Here is an 18,031-nt window from a genome sequence, read left to right as displayed (position 1 = left end):
GGGCTGAAAACGTTGAAAAAAATAAGTTGATTTAAAATCAAAACTTTGTTTGGTTCGGTCAGGTTTACTAATATTTGAGATGTCATTCTCAAGTGAAAACCACGTCATTTTTCAGATAAAAGGAAGGATGACGTGTTTGTTGTTGAGAGCGTCTTACTTCTCGACAGAAAAGTTTTTCCAAGTCCGTCTTAAGTAGGACTGCCCTCATGTACAGTGAAGGAATTGTTGGTGACTGTCATTGTTTCCTTCCCCACATATTGTGATTCCAGTGTCAGTGATGTGGGATAAAGTCAACAATCCTCGCTCAGTGTTTAGACGAAGCTTTTGAAGAGGCGTCAGCAGTCTGAGTTAGACAATACAAGTGGGTGTCTTCCAAAATGAGTCCTTTTAGTATGTTATTCTCTTCCTGTGCTTTTATTTTGCATTGTAGAGATTCAAACTTTGGAAGAAGCCCATTAACACTGAAGGATCCGCATCCTTTAAATCTACATAAACCATTTTAAAACCAATCAGATCCACAGTTTTCACAGGACAGCGATATAGCTTATGATGGCTCAGGACAGAAATAATGTTTAGTCTAGTTTATGAACATGTTTACTAATGTTAACGTTGTTTTTATTGAATAAATAAAGAAGAAGCTCCACTCTTGCATCATAAACAAGCAACATATTGGACTCTGATTGGCTGACAGCAGCTGCGCTTCAAATTAAAAGAATGTAAACCTGCTTAAACTTAAAACCAACTTCAATTTAAGGAGTTCAGTGGTTGTTTGACCAGTCACAATATAGTCCATAATGTTGGTCCGACCATCTCAAAATGCATAACCTCTTTAAGAAAGTGCGTCTTTGACCGTAATTGCATAAAAATTGAGAAAATTAAGCTAAAGAAACCCTTTAAATTGCCAGATGTCTGCAGCTGGAGTTCGATGCGTCCTCTCCCACACAAACAGGAAGAGATGTCAGCACATATTTGGACTGATGCAGGTTTCCTTATGCGTCGGAGAGCTTTAGGATGAGGTTAATTTTTGTAATAGTTTCAGTGGGGGTAGGTCTTTTTCTATTTTTATTTTTTTGTCATTCCACGATGGGTCTGCCTTATTTCCATACTTTTGATTGTGAAATTCAGTTGTAAAGCGATGTGTTTTATGACGACTAAATTAAAGTTTTTTAACTGGTGAAAAAGCCTCTGTTCTGATGATTTACTGTTAAAAATGTAGCAGGTAAATTGTGGTATTCACCCTGGATTATAACCTAAATATATCTTGTTTAATGTCAGTTTATAGGAAGTTTTCATCTTGTGTTCATAAAAGTAAGAATTTCTGGGTTGTTGCTGTCACTTTTAGTCACATTTTTAAAAAAATCTGAGTTTTCTCTTCAAGAAAGTGTTTAAAAATGTTGTTTTCAAGGCTTTTCCACCCTGACGGGATGATTTACTCATGAAAAAAACGTCTCCAGGCTCATGCACTTCTCTGAGCTGTCGATATCTTTATAATCTGCTGTCCATCCACTCTGACACATGTTCTGTAAATTAATCTGATACTCGTCGCTGGACGCTGAGCTACATGTTAACCGCTCTCCATCCTCTTTAGTCGTGCAGACACGCCTCCGCCGCCACAGATGTTCTCCTAATTCACTGCTGCTGGAGTAATGGATGGAGGGGAGTGTTGTGATGGATGGATGATGGAGAGACCAAACAGTTTATACCTGCCAAGAGCTGGAGACGAGCTACGTACAGTAATCTGAATAACAGCTTTTACTGGCTGGAATATATTGACTGGCTTCAGATTTACTCTTTCCTAAAGCTTCCCTCCCTCCCCACATTGCCTCCCTCCTCTTCCTCCCTCCCTCCCTCTTTCTCTCTGTCATCCCTGTTTTCATCTCCGCTGTGATGTGCAGTCAGTCCGCCTCCAGCTGATGAGCGTATTGGCAGCCGCATCATTCCACCCTGCTGAGTTATTGGGATGTGTTTGCTGCTTTTCCCGTTCTGTATTGAAGCACTCCCTGCAGCTGTCCGTGCACCTCTGTGTGTGTGTTAGTGGGTGTTATTGGGGTAATTGTTATTGACTGACTTTATCGTGGTTACATTTTTTTTTATTCTATTGATCGTTTTTTTTTTTTTTTCTTTGTCGGCCCCACCTCCCAGGGCGTGGGAAGCCAGAGAGGATGTTCTCGTCTTCGTCCAGAAACTCTCTGTTCTCGCCCTGGTCGTCCATGGAGCAGTCGGACACTGAGTTGTTGGATATCAGCACCAAAGTGCAGCTGCACGGGGTGCTGTGGAAGAGGCCCTTCGGACGGCCGTCGGCCAAGTGGTCCCGCAGGTGAGGATTTGGTGTGATTCACCTGCCTTTAGTGGTTTTTATCTGTCATTGAGCTTCTCTGCAGCTTATTAAACCTCATCAAAACCTGGATGAGTTTAAAAACTAGAGATTATGTGTGGTGGAAATCTGCCTTTTCTTTAATTTTCAAAAAGTTGACACGACTGAAAAAGTTTTTTTCTGTTCTGGACCAAAATGCTGATTTTCCTTAGAGAATGGTCGTATTTTCCTTCAAAGGAGAGTACTGAAAAGTCAAATGTTGCTGTAATATAGTCCAAATGAGTTTAGAGATACTTAAATTGACTTTATATTTGAACTACTGTTATAAACTGTGATTATTCCACTCTTCTGAGAGCAAAAACTATTTAATTAGCTTCACAGCCAAATTTGAAATCATCTGTAGAGACTTTTCCTCAAAGAAAAATATCAGAAAATACAGAAAATTCTGTTTTTTTTATGTCAGAAGATCTTAGAAGACTTAGAAAAGGCCATTTAGGATTTTGCCAATCAAACCAAACCAAAGAGGATTGCTTTATATAATAACAGGAAACTGCAGACGTATTTTTACACCCCAGTGTCAGTGTATCCTGATAAGAGGGAATATTTGGATGTTAAAATGCCTGGATCGGTACCTTATGACACGATAATGCTCTTAGTTTACATAACAGTTAAAACGACAATACACAGTGGATCCAGAGAGTCCATTTGCAGCACACTCCTTGTAACCTTTCCCATTTGCTTGTGTCATGAAGGTCAAAAGATGTTCGGTAAATGCTCATTTGGTCTCCCGTGCCAAACAGTCGAGATCAGTGATCTAACGGCATTTGTTGTCGTCAACAGCTTAAAAAAAAAAAAGGCGGTTGTTTGAAACACGTCTGCCTGCCAGATGATGAAATCTAGATGTGGGTGACCAACGTTAAATGAGTGCAATGGTAAAGTGGTAGAATACTTAAAAACCTCTCATGCGGGCAAAATTAAAGGGACACTGGCAGTGCTGCTTTTAATGGGTCACAAGAAAAAAAGTCCCAAGTCTGGGAACCACAGATCTAAGTTATAAAATCAAAGTGCAGCAGTAAGAACAGGAGAAAAGCCGCTCTACAGGATGAACTATACAAGTCAACATTTATTTCTGAAAAGTTAGGAAGTTATATACCTGATTTATCAAGCGAGAATGTTCAAATACTGTTGTTATAATTGACTTCACTGTATCAGTGAATAGAGTTAACATGTTATCAGTCAAGTGAACTGCTCATCAGTTTTGTCTCGAGAACACCGGCAGACGTTGGTTCCTTTCAGCCCCGCAGGATTGACTCACTGCTGCTTTCATTGTCTTCCTCGGTACAAAGATTCTTCATCATCAAAGACAGCTTCTTGCTCTACTATGCAGAGAGTGAGAAGAGAAACTTTGAGAGCAACAGGTACTTCAACATCCACCCCAAGGTGAGCCGCTGCATCTTCTCTTAGCACCCGTGAGAAAATGAAGAAGGTGGTTTAAGATGATTAGCTATACGTTTTAAATCAGTTTTTCTTGTATGAACAGAAGGTTCTTGATGAATTATCCAGAAACAACGTAATAAATAACGCTGTGATCTGTTTCTGTCTCAGGGCGTCATTCCTTTGGGAGGATGTGTGGTGTCGGCTAATGAAAACATGGGCATGCCCTTTGCCATCGTGGTCAACCTGGAAGATTTTACCGTACGTTTCCTCTGTTACTTACTGACAAACCAAAGCATAAAGATGTTGTGGGACAACATGCAACAACAAATACAAAAATAGCAACATAATAAAGTGCAAATTTTAGTCGGAATTATGAGCAGCTTGCAGAGCCGAACTGAAATAGCTCTGTCTGAATTATACTTTTAAAACTGTAATGACGTGACGAAGCGGCCTAATCCTGCAACAAATGGGACACATAATGGAGTGAGTTTAACTGCACACTGAGACACAACTGTGTTACAGCAATTATTATTATGTGAGCAGCCCAAAGATGGAAATCGCACTGTCTATTGTGCAGCCTCAGCTGAGTATTGCCAAGTACGATATTGATGTAAGATATTGTATATCCGTCCCCCAGGGCACCGTAGTGCTGGCTGCTGAGTCAGAGGAGGAGCAGGTTCAGTGGATGGAGATGCTGCAGGAGTCAGGGAAAGTGTGAGTATTCGACTGACAACAGAAAATTAACAATCCCAGAGTTGCCAACGTCAGAGATTTTCAGTTCACACACACACAGACTTATAGCAGTAAATGTAAAAGATAAAGGCCTGATGCAACCACAACTTTCTGTCACAGCAGCATATCACATCTGTTACAACCAAAACACAAATGTTCAGATGCTAGCAGCTTGGTGTGGCTAACATCACCATGCTAACATTCATTATTTAACACTATTCACAAAGTGCAGCTGAGGTCGATGGGAAGGTATTCAGTTTTTCAGGCCAAGGATCCCTTAAGCTGATAGAGAGACGGAGCAGCCTCCTGGGAACAAAATGTCATGGCAATCCCAAAAGCCACGCTGCTGGCATGGCTCAGAACAATGGGAATTACCTATTTACACGCTCACTGAGTATTGATCATGAATCATCCCTCTGTTTTTGTTAAGATTTTCTGTTTTTGTCCAACAGCACGTGGAAGAACGCTCATCTGGGGGAGGCCATGATTGAGAGTCTGGAGGCTCAGGGGCTGCAGCTGGCCAAAGAGAAGCAGGAGTATCTGGGTAAACACGGGGATTTCACCTTAATAAATGAGTTTTCTGAAAGGTTTAGCGAGCTGTGGCAGCTTATGTGAGACGGTTTTCTTTATCCAGATAAACTGATGGAAGAGACAGAGGAGCTGAGTCACCAGAGAGCTCAGAGAGAGGTGAGACCTTTGTTTACTCCTCTGGTTTAATCACATGACGGCAACAGCATGTTTTTATTTTCTGTTGGAATAAGATGGATTTTTGATCCCAAAATAAAAAGGTTGTAACATAATAACACACATATAACACATATGGCTCTTAAACAGTTGAGTTTGTTTGTGTGTGCAGGAGCTGGAGCGTCTGAACCAGGTCCTGGAGGAGGAGAAGATGAAGTTTGAGGAGGTGGTGCTGGAGCTGAAGGCAGAGCAGGAGCATATCAAACTGTAAAAACTCAACACTTTTTTGTTTCTGTTTACTGACGATGATCAAACTGTACAAGCCTGTAACTTAATGTGATGTGTTTCCTGTTGTGTGTCGGCGGCAGAGACCTGGACGGTACAGCTCAGTCCCTGAAAGGTGTTGAGAGTGAAAAAGAAGAGCTGAGCAACTTGACCGTCATGCTGCAGAAATCCATTGAGGTAAGAAAATAAAACATGGTGAGGTTCGAACAAAAGCTGTTTGTCACTCAGTCAGATATGTGCGCGAGTCAGTGTGACAAGAATAAATTATTGATGAGTTGGTGCTCGACTTATGTCATGTTACAACTGCTGATGTCATCAGTTATGCAAGGAAACCAATCTGACCTACTAATGTGATACAGTAGATAATTGTGCAACTTTTTGTGCAAGGGTTCAGGGAGCAGAGAGTCTGGCTCTAGCTCAGACTTTTATTTTTACTTCAGTAACATTTTAACAAGATATACGTTTTTATGAGTAACACTGTTGGGAAATACGCTTATTCACTTTAGATTTGAAGAGAGTTTGACGTGAAGATCGATACCGTTCTCACAACACTCTGCATCTGGTTAGCTTAGCGTAGCAAAAAGACTGGAAACGGAACCAACCAATAAGTAGTCAAACTACAAATGCTGTTCTAACACTTCAATCATTGTAAAAGATTAACCAAACATGAAATTACCTGATGATTCGTTTTGTCTTTCAGGAGCTCTCTCAGGAGAAAAAGCGGACTCTGGAGCTGCTGGGTGTGAAGGAGCAGGAGGAGGAGGCGGCAGAGGAGAGCTCAGCCCGCAGTAAGTCTGAGGACAGCGAGGATCCCGGAGACGTGGACCTGCTGCAGGACCTGCGACACATCGAGGAGCAGATGAAGGTCCTGCTGAAGGAGAAGGATCAGGCTGACGAGAAGTGAGTGAGAATCCAGCCTCAGATAACTGGTTTAGTGCACAAAATCTGTCTTTTCTGGTGATTTTAAGTCAGAAAGTGTTTATATTTTACCACAAAAATGACAGTATTATATTTTAAGGAGCGTACTATATTAGAGTGTCAGCGTTAGACGTAATGATTACTGAATCAATACTTAAAACAAAACAAAAACCGTGCTTTAGCCTGCGATTACAGTTTGGCATCCAAAGGGTCAAACACTCCGACCTTTGTAGGGGAATCTCTGTGCTAATGGCACAGAGGATGTAACTGCTGGTGGAAATGTGTATTGATCCCATAACAACCAGCACATTGATCTGCATGAGTAAGTGGGATATTACAGGCAGCTGCTATTGACTGTGAAGCACTAATGTTCTGTTATGAACACCGAGTTATCACTTTGTGTTTCCATGAGCGCCGTGCACTCTCCTCCACTTCAGCTAAATGACTAAACGATGTTATATAAATAACATTTCAATTATATCATGATAGAAAATTTTATATTAAAAGAAAATAATATACCTGGGGCAACTTTACCTGAAGCACTAATGTTCAGTGTCTTTTCACAGCTTTTCCCCTCGTCTTGGAGGTTTTAAAGCAGCTTAAATAATGCCAATATCATTGAAGTTCCCAAAGTCTGAGATATGAACATTTTCTATGATGATTCTGTCACCCAGGCTCAGGGAGAACGAGCAGCGGGCGACTGTCCTGCAGCAGGAGAGGGAGTACTACTCGTCTCAGGCCCGGACACTGCAGCAGTCGCTCTCTCAGCTCACTGCGGACAAGCATCAGACCGAGGCCGAGCTCAAGGTGACACAGCATGACTAAGCTGCTCTCGGCCTCCAGTTTACACACAGCGACGAAACACAAAGTCACTTTAGAGGTCACTTAGTTAATCAGCTGCTGAAACTGGCCTTATTAGAAGCAGGTCCAATCGGTAATTTCACTTTAAACTGTCCATAATGAGTCAAAGAGTGTTATAGGACTGATTTTCAAGACCTGTCGCCTACATAACCCACAATGCAACTTACATGCAGCTTTTTCTGGAGCCACAATGAGCTTTATTATACTTTTTTTTCCACAAATGCAGCAGTATTTGACCTGTAAATACACTTTAATGTGTAAACTTGCTGGAGTTACCCTTTAAATGTCTCTATAAACCTATATTTGTTAAATTACACAGCAAGTGGGCTTTTCTATTCAGTGTGGGAGGGAAACAGGATGAAGGTTTATTTTTATTATTTTATTATTATTCATTACATAAACTGTGGAGGGTCCTTCGTGGGTAGAGTTCTTGTTTGCGCCTTTGAAGAATTAAAAAAGGGCCGCTGGTTGAATAGGTCCGTCGTAGGGGGTTACAGACTGACTTACGTATTTAAATTTCAATTCTAGATTTGTATAAGCTGAGTCAAAAGCCCAGTATCTTCCTTAAAACAATAAGCACACAGATACAATGTATTGAATTAACTCAATTGCTTAAATCAGTCGTCACTGACGTCCTGTGTGTCTCAGGCAGAGATAGAGTCTCGGGTGGAGCTGGAGAAGAGACTGAAGCAGGCTGAAGAGGCTCTGCAGGACCTGGAGAAAGGCCTGAACACGCTGGAACGGACCAAAGAGAGAGACGAGAAGATGAAGGGGGATGTGACTCAGCTGAGGAGTGAGTGCATTCACCGATACTTTTATATCTGATGTCCAATATGAACCTATACCTATAACCCCATATGACCCAAGTATATATATATACAGATTTAAATGAAGCACATATTTAGATCTGATCCTACACTTACACCTGTGTTACTGCCCTCCTCTGGACAGAGTTTTTATTACATGTTGATTGCAGGCGAAACAACATTAAAATCATCAGATTATCAGTCAAAGAAAATAAAAGCTGTGCAATTTTCTCGAGTTACAAGAAGTCCACGGAAAAAAACATGATTTTTGAGTTTTATTCTGTTCAAATAATTCACTTGAAATCACCTCAAAATGATAAGGGCTGAAAACTAATCTTTTTTTTTGGCAGTCGACCATTATGATCCAGTAAAACCAGCAAACTGTTTAGGTCAATGGGATGAACACTGATGTAAGAGTTATTTTGAGGAAGTTTTCAGATCTTTACTGAAGTAAAAGTACTAATACCCCACTATGAAAATACTCCATTAACAGTAAAAGTCCTTCATTGAAAATGTTGACCTCAAGTAAATGTCTAAGTAAAATGTTCTTGTTTAGACCCCCAGGTTGGGAGCCAGTGTCCTAATTAGTGCTCCATCCAAACCAGCAAAACAAATGTGTTACATGCACGTCTGTAGAATAAAATCTAATGAGTGACTGTGGCTGACGCTGTGTGATGTGTTCATGATGCGTGCGTTGTGACCAGGGTTCTTCGAGGAGTGTATCTGTGCAGCGGAGATCGAGGCGAAGCTCCCGGCGATAATGAAAAATGCCGTGTATCTGCACAAAGCTGCTGCACGCAGAATCAAGAGCTGCCGCATCCAGAGGAGAGCCTCCAGACGCCACTGGTGTAAGTCTGTCACACACTCTCAACTGAACTCATCTATGTTCTTCATCATGTATTTGTTTTGAAATGTTATCCGTGGTGTATTTCAGCTGTTTGTGCTGTTTGTAAATGCACTGCATGAACTAAGTTTGGCCCTCTGAGCTTAATTTATGTTAATTTAGTACTTTAAGCCTTAGTAATTGCTTATTTTTCCACTTGATTGGGTTGAAATTTGTCCTGCACATCCAGGAAAACCCCAAAAATTTGCAACATGTATTCATTTAAATAACTGTTGCAGAATTTTTACAATAATAAAATGAATAAAATAAAGAATCCCATGTTTTAAACAATGAATATCTGCACTAGTTTTTATCCACGTTATAGTTATATAAGATTATCTTCTTTTCTCTGCTCCGTTACAGTAAAACACTCCAAGTCTTTTGCCATCACCAGCAATGACGACGCCGACATGGAGGAGCTGCGGGAGACGGCCCGACGGCTGACCTCTGACAGCGACTTCAGGGAGAGCGTGTACAAGATCATCACCCGCAAGGACACCACAAACAAAACAGAGGACTGAGAGGAGACGTGGTGTTTAGCTTTAACTCAGTTCACACAGTGAGTGATGTAGAGATCCTGACTTCAAACCCACAGTTAAATTACTGTATATGATTGTACAAAGAAATCTGTTTGATGGCATCTCAGGCTGCAGTCAGATAAGTTTCACAGAAACTGAATAAAACTTATTAGAAACCTATTATATGTAGCAGCACTGGTTCTGATCTTACTTGTGCATTGACTCAGTTAAAGCCCTTTTCAACCAAACAGTTTCAGGAACAACAAGGACTCAACTCAGGAGCTGAAAATCCATTTTCACATTCCTTCTTGCGTTTCCATCACATCTGGAAAAAACCTGATCGTTCGGCAAATTAGAAAGACTTTTTTAAAGACGCTTTTTTAATTTGTCAGGAACCGAACAACTCAAGTCTCACTTTGTTTTGGTATTTAAAATGAAATGCCTGTAACAGTGGCATCAAGTATTTTAATTAGTAAAATTTACATCTAATTTTTTTTCATAAGATCAATGTTGAGTGTTCCTGACTCCTCGGGTCCAAATGGATGTAAATGTTCTGAGTTCCTGCAGTAGAATTTGCCCCACGAGCTCCTGAGTTAAGTTCCTGAAACTGTTCAGCTACATCTGAAGATTTGTTATCGCACTTTTCAACCAAAGAATGATTATGATGTTAATGTACTAGGAACTTTTAACTGGTTACGACAGCCTCAGTTTAATACTGATGCCTCTATATGATCTATATATGCAAACGGGATTATAATTAAGAATAACCTGGCCTGTCACACTGCTACTGTTACACTACTGTAGAGTCTGAATCAAACTGTGTATTTGAATAAAACTTTGAGCATTCGAGACTCTGGACTTCACCGGATAAGATGTTGTAAATGTGACTTGATATTAACAAACATTTAAAGGAAAAGTTCACTCAAAATTGAAAATGTAGTCATTATTGACTCTCCCTCATGCCAAATGAAAAGGGGTCTGAAGTTTCATAGTCTACAAGTAGCTGGGGACTTAAAATTAAATGTAAAATGGCTCCAAACAGCTCGTCTGGTGTAAACCAAGTCTCTGGAAGGCCCAGTTTTTGAATATACAGTGGCTGAACTTTCATTTTTGGGTGAACTTATCCTTTAAAGTGTCATTGATCATCTAGATAATAAAGATTTAACAACAACAATCACTTGGCTGTGTGTGACTTTAGCCTTGCACCTTGAGTTTCTAGTGTTTTCACCATTCTCTAAATAAAATACTATTATATTAGACTTGCAGTATACAGAGAGTATTAGCAGATAGCACAGACAATGCAATCCATCTTGTAAAATGTTTGTTTTTATTATTCTGGTTTTGACAGTATGCACAGATTGTGTCCTTTAACAGAAAAACGATGAACTCACAGATGTGTCTGGTATCGACCATTTCATTATTGCTACATGTGAAAATCTGTCCTCAATGTAAGCAACTCAATGTCATTCACTCACAAGCTTTTTATGATAATGTACAAATGATAACTGATACAGAAAAGAAGCCCACACGTCAGGGTAAGGTACGAGGGAACATGTTACGGATTGAACAACATGCCTTGATGCTAATAAAGCTGTGTTTGAACCTTGTACATGTCATTTCATATCTGCAGGCAAAAGGCTGTCGGTTCACGTCTGTTCTCAGCAGCACAATCGATGGCAGCGCTACTGGTTTAAAAATGAATAAAAACTCCTGATATGGTCATGTTTCCATCAGGAGAGAGACTTGTTGTGTTTGATAAAGTTCTGTCCAGGGATCGTAGGTTGCATTGCCTGCGGAAAATAAAATGAGAGTGTGATGAATATGAGGACAAACAGTGCAAAAAAACATAACTTTCAAGAATTCAAAGGTTTTTGTGTCACACTGAAAGTATTAGAGGCAACGTTTTATAATAAACACACCCCCACCATTTAGCATTTACACGTAACTTAAAAATACTTAACAAATGTTTCATTGCACACTTTAGTGGCTATAAGGATATTTGATAAGATGTTGTATCTGCCTGCAAATCATTTATAGTGTGTTTCCGTGGGGAAATAAATTAAGTTCTCAAGTCATAAACAGATGAGAGAAAACAATTTATACCAGATTTAGAAAATGGATCACTGAAAAAAAAAATTTCTTCACTTTCTATATGTAATTGAAGACATTTAGACCCAACTAAAACACATCATTGACTGCTTAATGTTGCATTTTTAGTTGGTGCTTAAAAACTTTACTATCCAATTCTCCAAAAGATTAAAAAAACGAGTTTGATCGTGTGTACAACACAGAAATATGTGGATATGACAGATCTTAAAAAACATAATCTACAAGGACTTGTGGTTTCTAAGATCAGATGATGAGTGTCATCTAAAGACTAAAGATATAAAATAAATGAGCCACTGGAGAATGAGCAGTGCGGTGAAGCACAGCATTGTGCAGTTTATAGCAAAATCAATTAATACAATGTTAAAATTAATCACATTACACATTAAGTGCAGCTTCAGCCAGAGATATTTCATTAGACTGCCCGCAGCTATACAACAACACTTCTTGTCGGTCCATTAGTCACATGCTTTTCTCTGTAACTCTGTGTCGATGTGTCAAAGCACACTGAACAAAAGACACTGGTTTGCAGCTGCAGATTTTAGAAAATGGTGGCTGAAATAAAATGCTGCGACTACTCGACCAATCAGAAATGTTTAGAACTGCAAGTCACACCCCCAAAGCTCCTGTACCTAAGAAAAGTGATACACCTGAGCAGGTACTGACCAGGAACCACATGCTGACCCACTTATTTAAAGGTAAGTGCCATTAGCTAGTTAGCTCAGCTAGCCATGCGGCTAATGCTCCTATAAGCTGACTTTTCCTGGACTGGGAGCTCGGAGCACCATAGACACACAGGTGTCATTTACTATGGGACAATCACCTCCTGACGTACAAAGTGGCTAGCTGGTTAGCATGCGACCTTCAGTCGATATCTCTCCAACACAAAACACAGACGTCTGGGCAAAACCTCTTTCTATTTCTTTGGATTTTAGCAAATTTTTGTATGTGTTATACAAAAAACTATTACATATTGCAACTTTAAAGGGCTGCACCACATCGCTCAACACATCTTTGATATCATTTTTCATTAGCTGTCAAATCTATGCAACAACCGAGAGTAAGAATCTGATTTTCTGTCATAAATGTATCCAAAACTCTCTAGGTGAGCTGCTCCTCTTACCTCTCTGACCTACTAGTATTTTTCCTTTTATTTAAAATTGAAATGCACCTGTGGTTTACCGGGAGGTAATGACTACCGCCTTTTAATGGAACCTTTTCTAGATTTCATCTTTTCAGACACCATCATAAGCGCCCATAAATCTGCCGTCTCATCCCTCTAACCTTACATCACCTCCCCCTGATTATCCGGAGGGAACAGCGTGGCTCAGTCGCTGCCACACGCCTGTCAGTAATTCACTGGCCTAATGCTGCAATTTCAAACTCATTCTGGCTTTTATCTCAGTCGTCTCGACATCAGCAGGTATCAGTCTGGCTGAAATGCTCGGTCTAGTCTACTTCCTGGCCACGGATTTGCTGCAGGGACGGTGACCGACTCTGAAGCTGTTTAAAGGACTTCTCCCTGAATGAGTGATGAGGAGGAATGCGGCAGTATTTTCCCTGCCTCGCACAGATGTGAAGAGAAAAGTGATGGCGTGTTTTTCCAATAACGCCCTGCACAGAAACGACCAGAATGAGCCAGCTCCACACAGGCGGCCCCCACATATTCCCACGCACTCTCAGTTCACCTCTTGATGCTCCATCCTGATTTCTATCGCTATGGCAACAGCTAAATGAGAGGGCAAAATCCCGTGTGTATCTCCCTTTTCCTTTTTTTTTTTAATCTGAGAGATTGGAGGATTAGCTCAGCCTTTAAAGCCTGTTGTTGGCTCGCATGTTGGCTCCTGGGTAAAAGCATTTTTTTTCTCTCTGTGCGCTGTCAGGGTCACTGTGATCAAAAGTTGTTGTGTGTTGTTTAATTGCAAGCGCTGAGAGGCAACAAAACAGAAGGCATTACGTAAACTGGAAAACAATAAAAAGCTGTACCTGTTGACCTTGACTTGGTCACCAGGCGGCTGTCCTGGGAGCAGCTCGGCTGTTGGGGGGAGTTGAAAGGTGGTTGTCTCTTAGAGCGCTTCACTGTTTACTTTAACCTGACGTGATGAGGAGAGACAGGGGGAGTCCTTGAAGCCAATGCGAGGGCGGAAGAACAGACCCCGCTGCAGGAATCAGCATCCTCTGATGCTTCATCAGCACATGGCTCGTGCACACGGCCTTCCTGTGCTGCATTGTCAGCGGTTAGGTACGGACAAGTGTCCAGCCCAGGGCTTTACTTCCATGCTATATCTAGCTGTGTACAAAAGGATCCCTCGTTTGCTTTGGGGGCTCTGAAACCTTTTCCTCTTCACTTTCCCTCACAGGAGTGCTCCCTTAAAAGCCTCTGCAGTTGTCATGGAGTTGTGCTTCCTGGTAAACAATGACTCTTTTCATTCCCGCACAGCTTTCAGTCCAGTAGCTGAGTTGGACGGAGCAGAGGGCAAAGAGAAGGAGAGAGGGGGGGAGGTTGTGTTGCTGCAAAAGGCAGCTCTCTCTACGCTCTCATCTAAGATGAAGTCTACTGTGACTGTTTGTCCCATACAGGCGTTACTGTTTTTAATTCACGACAGCTGATATAGTTTGTAGTCTCGTTACATCCATGATATAAAATGATTTGGCTTCTTAGGATCTTCAAGAAAAACTGACGGTCAAAAATGTGATCAAACCAGCTGATGGGTGAAGATATGTAAGGAGAAAATAATTAAGGGAAAAATGGGTAAAGCTGTTGTGTGATGAGGGCCACAATGAAGGCAAGAGCTGAGCACATGTCCAGAAAGTTAGGAGTCCACGACAAAGCTATGGGTTTATTTTGTCATCCAGGCTGGCTTTGAGTTGAGCTTCCAGAGCCATTTTATCAAAAGTACGCATGTTGGTCTCCTCCCGCACCCTGTCTCGCACATGAAACGACGCTCGGGCCACAGAGCGAGCGCTCTCCAGCACCGCCTTCTTCTCCTTGAAGATCTGCTCGCTCTTCTCCAGCTTCCTCTCGATGGACTGCAGCAGCTCCAGACGCCTCTGCTTCTCCTCCTCTTCCACCCGCTGCCTGTTGAGCCTCTGGAGTCGTTCCTTCTCCTGCCGGCTCTGGACGGCCCGCTGAGCTTTCTCTCTCGCTCTCTCCTCGGCCACCAACGCTGCCTGTTGGGCTCGTTTCTCTGCCTCCTTCACACGAGCTTCCAAGAGCTGCTGCTGCTGCTTCTCACGCTTCTCTGCCGCCTTGCGTGCTTTCTGGATCTGCTTCTCCTCACGCTTGGCCTTCTCTTTCAGCTCCTGCCCTCGACGCTCAACAATCTGTTCGTAATTCTCGAGGGAGCGGCTGAGCTTGTCTTCCGCTGCCCTCCTGGCCTCCTCCCGCTCCTCCTGCTCTCTTCGGGCGATCTCTTGTATCAATGCCGCGTGACGCCTCCTCTCTGCTTTGTTCAGACCTCGTCTGTCCTCCTGGGACTGGTGCTCCTTCTCCTGCCTCTTGAGCTCAGCCATGGTCAGCTTCTCTTTCAGCAGCAGCCTCTCCTGCTCCAGCATGGCCGCCCTCTCCTCCTCCAGCGCCTTCAGGTTCTGCTCCTGAAGAGCTTTCTTATGCTTCTCCTCTCGCGCCGCCTGCTGTAACCTCAGCAGACGGCTCCTCTCCTGCTGCTCTGCGAGCTCCCTCCATCGCCCCTCGTTCTCTTCCGCCTGCCGCATCTTGGCAGCTGCTGATTGTCGCTCCTGCTGGCTGAGTCTTCGCTGACGTATCGACACCTGTGTCTGCCACACCCGCTGACACTGGAGGACCGCTCGCTGCTTCTCTCGGTCCTCCTGCTCCCGTCGTAGCTCCTCCATCCTGCGCTCACTATCCCACTGAAGGTGAGCCACGTAGCGAGTCTGGCTCATGATGTCTTCCTCCTGGTACCTGGCCAGCATCAGAGCTGCGATCTTGCGGTCACGCTCAGACACGGCCTTCAGGCCTCGACGCCTCACCTCCTTCACTATGCGCTCCACCTTCTGCGTCGTCTGAGGAGAGTGGCTCAGGTCACCGAGGCTCAGGCTGCGGCCCATCAGGGAGTTGAAAGTGGCCATCGTGCGAGCTCGAGGACTGGAGACTTTGGCCCAGTGATCTCGCGCCCCTTCCCAGCTGTAAGAAGAGGAAGCACCTGACTCTGATGAGGTGCATGTGGTAGTGGTTGTGGTGGAGGTGGAACAGCAGACGGGATCTGTCCGCCGCTGTAAGGACTCAAGCGAATGGCTTTTTCCTCGCACCTTGGACTTGAACCCGAGATGTCCATTGTGCTGAGAGAACAGTCCTCCTGTTACGCCGTTCAGAGGCGTCCCAGAGGTCTGAACTGCAGGCTTTGTCACTGATGATGCGAGTGTAGAGTTGGCTCTGGGGAAAGACGGGGGTTTTGGTGTTGATCTGGGGAAAGTGTTTGAAGATTTACCGCCTGAGGACTTCCTGACTACCGGTGGAGGGCCAGATGAGAGCGGACGTGTGGTTTTTACTTGTTCAGATGAGGAGGACGAGGGTTGCTTGACAGATCCTTGGTAACCACCCTTGGGGGATGTTGTACAGGGTACAGAACCAGTTTTTGAGGACTTAGGGGAGGTACTAAGACTGGTGGAGGGAGCTTTCGATAAAATACCTGTTTTAGTAGCTGGACCCGACGCTTTAGAGGACGCTGCAGAATCAGCGGCCGAGCTGGAGGTCACCGACCCAGATTTAGTCGAGGCAGAGGAGGCTTTGTGCTGCTGCTCCCCAGCGGAGGGTGACGCAGTGCTGCCGCTATTGACCGCTGCCTGCAGAATCCTTCTTTTCTCCTCTCTGATAATCCTTTCCCTCTCCTCTCTGCACTGCCTCAGTTTGGCGTGCCTGTCCCGCTCGTAGACTTCGAACAGCCCTGTCGCAACACGCATGGAGCGGCCGGGAGCCTCACGGGCGAAGTCAGCCAGCGGGCGTTGCAGGAGCTCCACAGGTTTGACCCCACATCGAGCACACGCCTCCAGAGAGTGGGGGCTTGTTAACACGTAACGGCTGCCCTCTGCGGCTGGTGAGTCAAAGTTGAACAGGTCCAGGTGGAGTTTGGGTGACGGTTCTCTGTCAGTTTGAGTCTGTGGTTGCTCAGGTGGCGCCTCCTGAGGGGTGGCGTCTGGCGCTGCCGTGGATGCAGAGTGGCAGGGGCTCGGCTCAGAACTGCCAGTAGGCGGTGTCTCAAACCCGGCATCTCCATCATCCTCCGTTGTCGTGCCATCGGCCTGTTCTGGTAGTCGAGGGTCTTCAGTGGCCACAGCTGGCGTGTTGAGCTGCGGGCCTTTACACTTGTTCTGCTCCTCAGCCTCCGAGGGGTCGACCATAGTTGGCTGATACTGCAGGTGGAGAAGAGGGAGGGCGGGGATCGATGGAGGGGGAGGTTGTATGATACATGAAGGGATAGAACAGTGGGAAGAGGTTTCAATTAGAGGATTACAGCGTTCATTTCAGAGCTTAAGAGACATACAGTCTGTGGGGGGAGGGTCATAACGCCGGTTCAGAGACGCATGCATGCATGAACATATATTCACACAGTGATTTTAACTCCAGATGAGACATTCCCCCTTCAGGGAAGTGACATAACGTATGAAAAAACACCACAGTCCTTTAATAGAGGGGTCTATTTTTGGCAGAGTTACTAGGCTGTGAGAATTTGATTACTCATAGCAATATCTTTCACTCTACATCACACAATCAACCTACAAAGACCTTTTGAAAGCACATCCTGCAACATGTATTATAAACCAGTTTGATTTAAAGCACCTGGATGTGGTAAACAAGCACTGCACACATCTATTCACCATCATGGGCTCACACCTACAAACAGGGAAGGCCTAGACTTTTCCACAGCATGAGAGAGGTGGAGGATATCTTCACTTTCACGTTAAAATCGACTCAGGGGTCAGATTTTAAAGGCGGATTTCATTAGAGATGTATCCACACAAAGACAATATCTACTCGGGGCCTATTCACTGCTGTTTCCTGCGTCGGATTGCTTGTTTTTCAAGCACACAACACACACACACACACAGACATCCAAACTCACCTGCCAGTTTGCAAAACGTTTTCTAAACCGGTGCTTTGTTCCCCTTTAATCCATCCAGCTGCCCCTGCTCCCTGCATAATATCAGGCTTCAGGGGAAAGAAAGGCTGCGGCCGTCGATCCACCGATGGAGCATCACATCGTCGCAGCCTCCAGCGACACGACAGACAGACGGAGCCTCTCGCAGCCTGTCGGCCGACTGAGCGGGACGGCTCCGAACTGGTGCTCCCTCTGCTCGGTTAAAAAATGAAAGCACAACCGGCCCTCCCAGAGTGAAATTTACTCTAAAATCTCCTATCCAGCTTCCTCTGAGTGCATCCCGTAAACACCTGCTATCTATTCAGCAGCATCCCTCCATCTCAGCCTCCTTAGCTCCGCCCGCTTCTGGCAAAATGTGCTAAAAATACAGT

At 43.8% G+C, this 18,031-nt stretch overlaps 2 protein-coding genes across 3 annotated transcripts; one reads left to right on the top strand and one right to left on the bottom strand.

The window, feature by feature from the left end:
* Window positions 1-1,913: 1,913 nt before the first annotated feature.
* plekhd1 (pleckstrin homology domain containing, family D (with coiled-coil domains) member 1) lies at window positions 1,914-10,612 on the top strand (the record flags this gene model as incomplete). Of its 2 annotated transcripts, XM_084380723.1 has the most annotated exons (14): window positions 1,914-2,022; window positions 2,143-2,317; window positions 3,661-3,754; window positions 3,920-4,009; window positions 4,389-4,465; window positions 4,936-5,027; window positions 5,118-5,170; window positions 5,340-5,434; window positions 5,536-5,629; window positions 6,153-6,352; window positions 7,045-7,177; window positions 7,880-8,024; window positions 8,742-8,885; window positions 9,284-10,612. In XM_084380723.1, the coding sequence occupies 14 exons, from the start codon at window positions 1,914-1,916 to the stop codon at window positions 9,439-9,441; spliced, it is 1,659 nt and encodes a 552-aa protein (XP_084236849.1). In that variant the 3' UTR covers window positions 9,442-10,612. The 2 variants fall into 2 exon arrangements, with proteins under 2 accessions (XP_084236849.1, XP_084236850.1); XM_084380724.1 differs by lacking the exon at window positions 1,914-2,022 and having other exon boundaries at window positions 2,063-2,317.
* A 102-nt stretch (window positions 10,613-10,714) lies between these two features.
* On the bottom strand, window positions 10,715-18,031 carry ccdc177 (coiled-coil domain containing 177). The gene is made up of 3 exons (XM_084380722.1): window positions 17,625-18,031; window positions 13,531-16,914; window positions 10,715-11,228 (listed from the first exon to the last, which is right to left on the bottom strand). Exon 2 carries the CDS (start codon window positions 16,900-16,902, stop codon window positions 14,377-14,379), a length of 2,526 nt encoding a protein of 841 aa, XP_084236848.1. The 5' UTR covers window positions 16,903-16,914; window positions 17,625-18,031; the 3' UTR covers window positions 10,715-11,228; window positions 13,531-14,376.

Source organism: Pagrus pagrus (genome assembly GCF_965226575.1).
Source record: "Pagrus pagrus genome assembly, chromosome: 18".
Lineage (NCBI taxonomy): Eukaryota > Metazoa > Chordata > Actinopteri > Spariformes > Sparidae > Pagrus > Pagrus pagrus.
The sequence above is the reverse complement of the archived record's forward strand: the minus strand, read 5'-3'. Positions and strand labels throughout refer to the sequence as shown.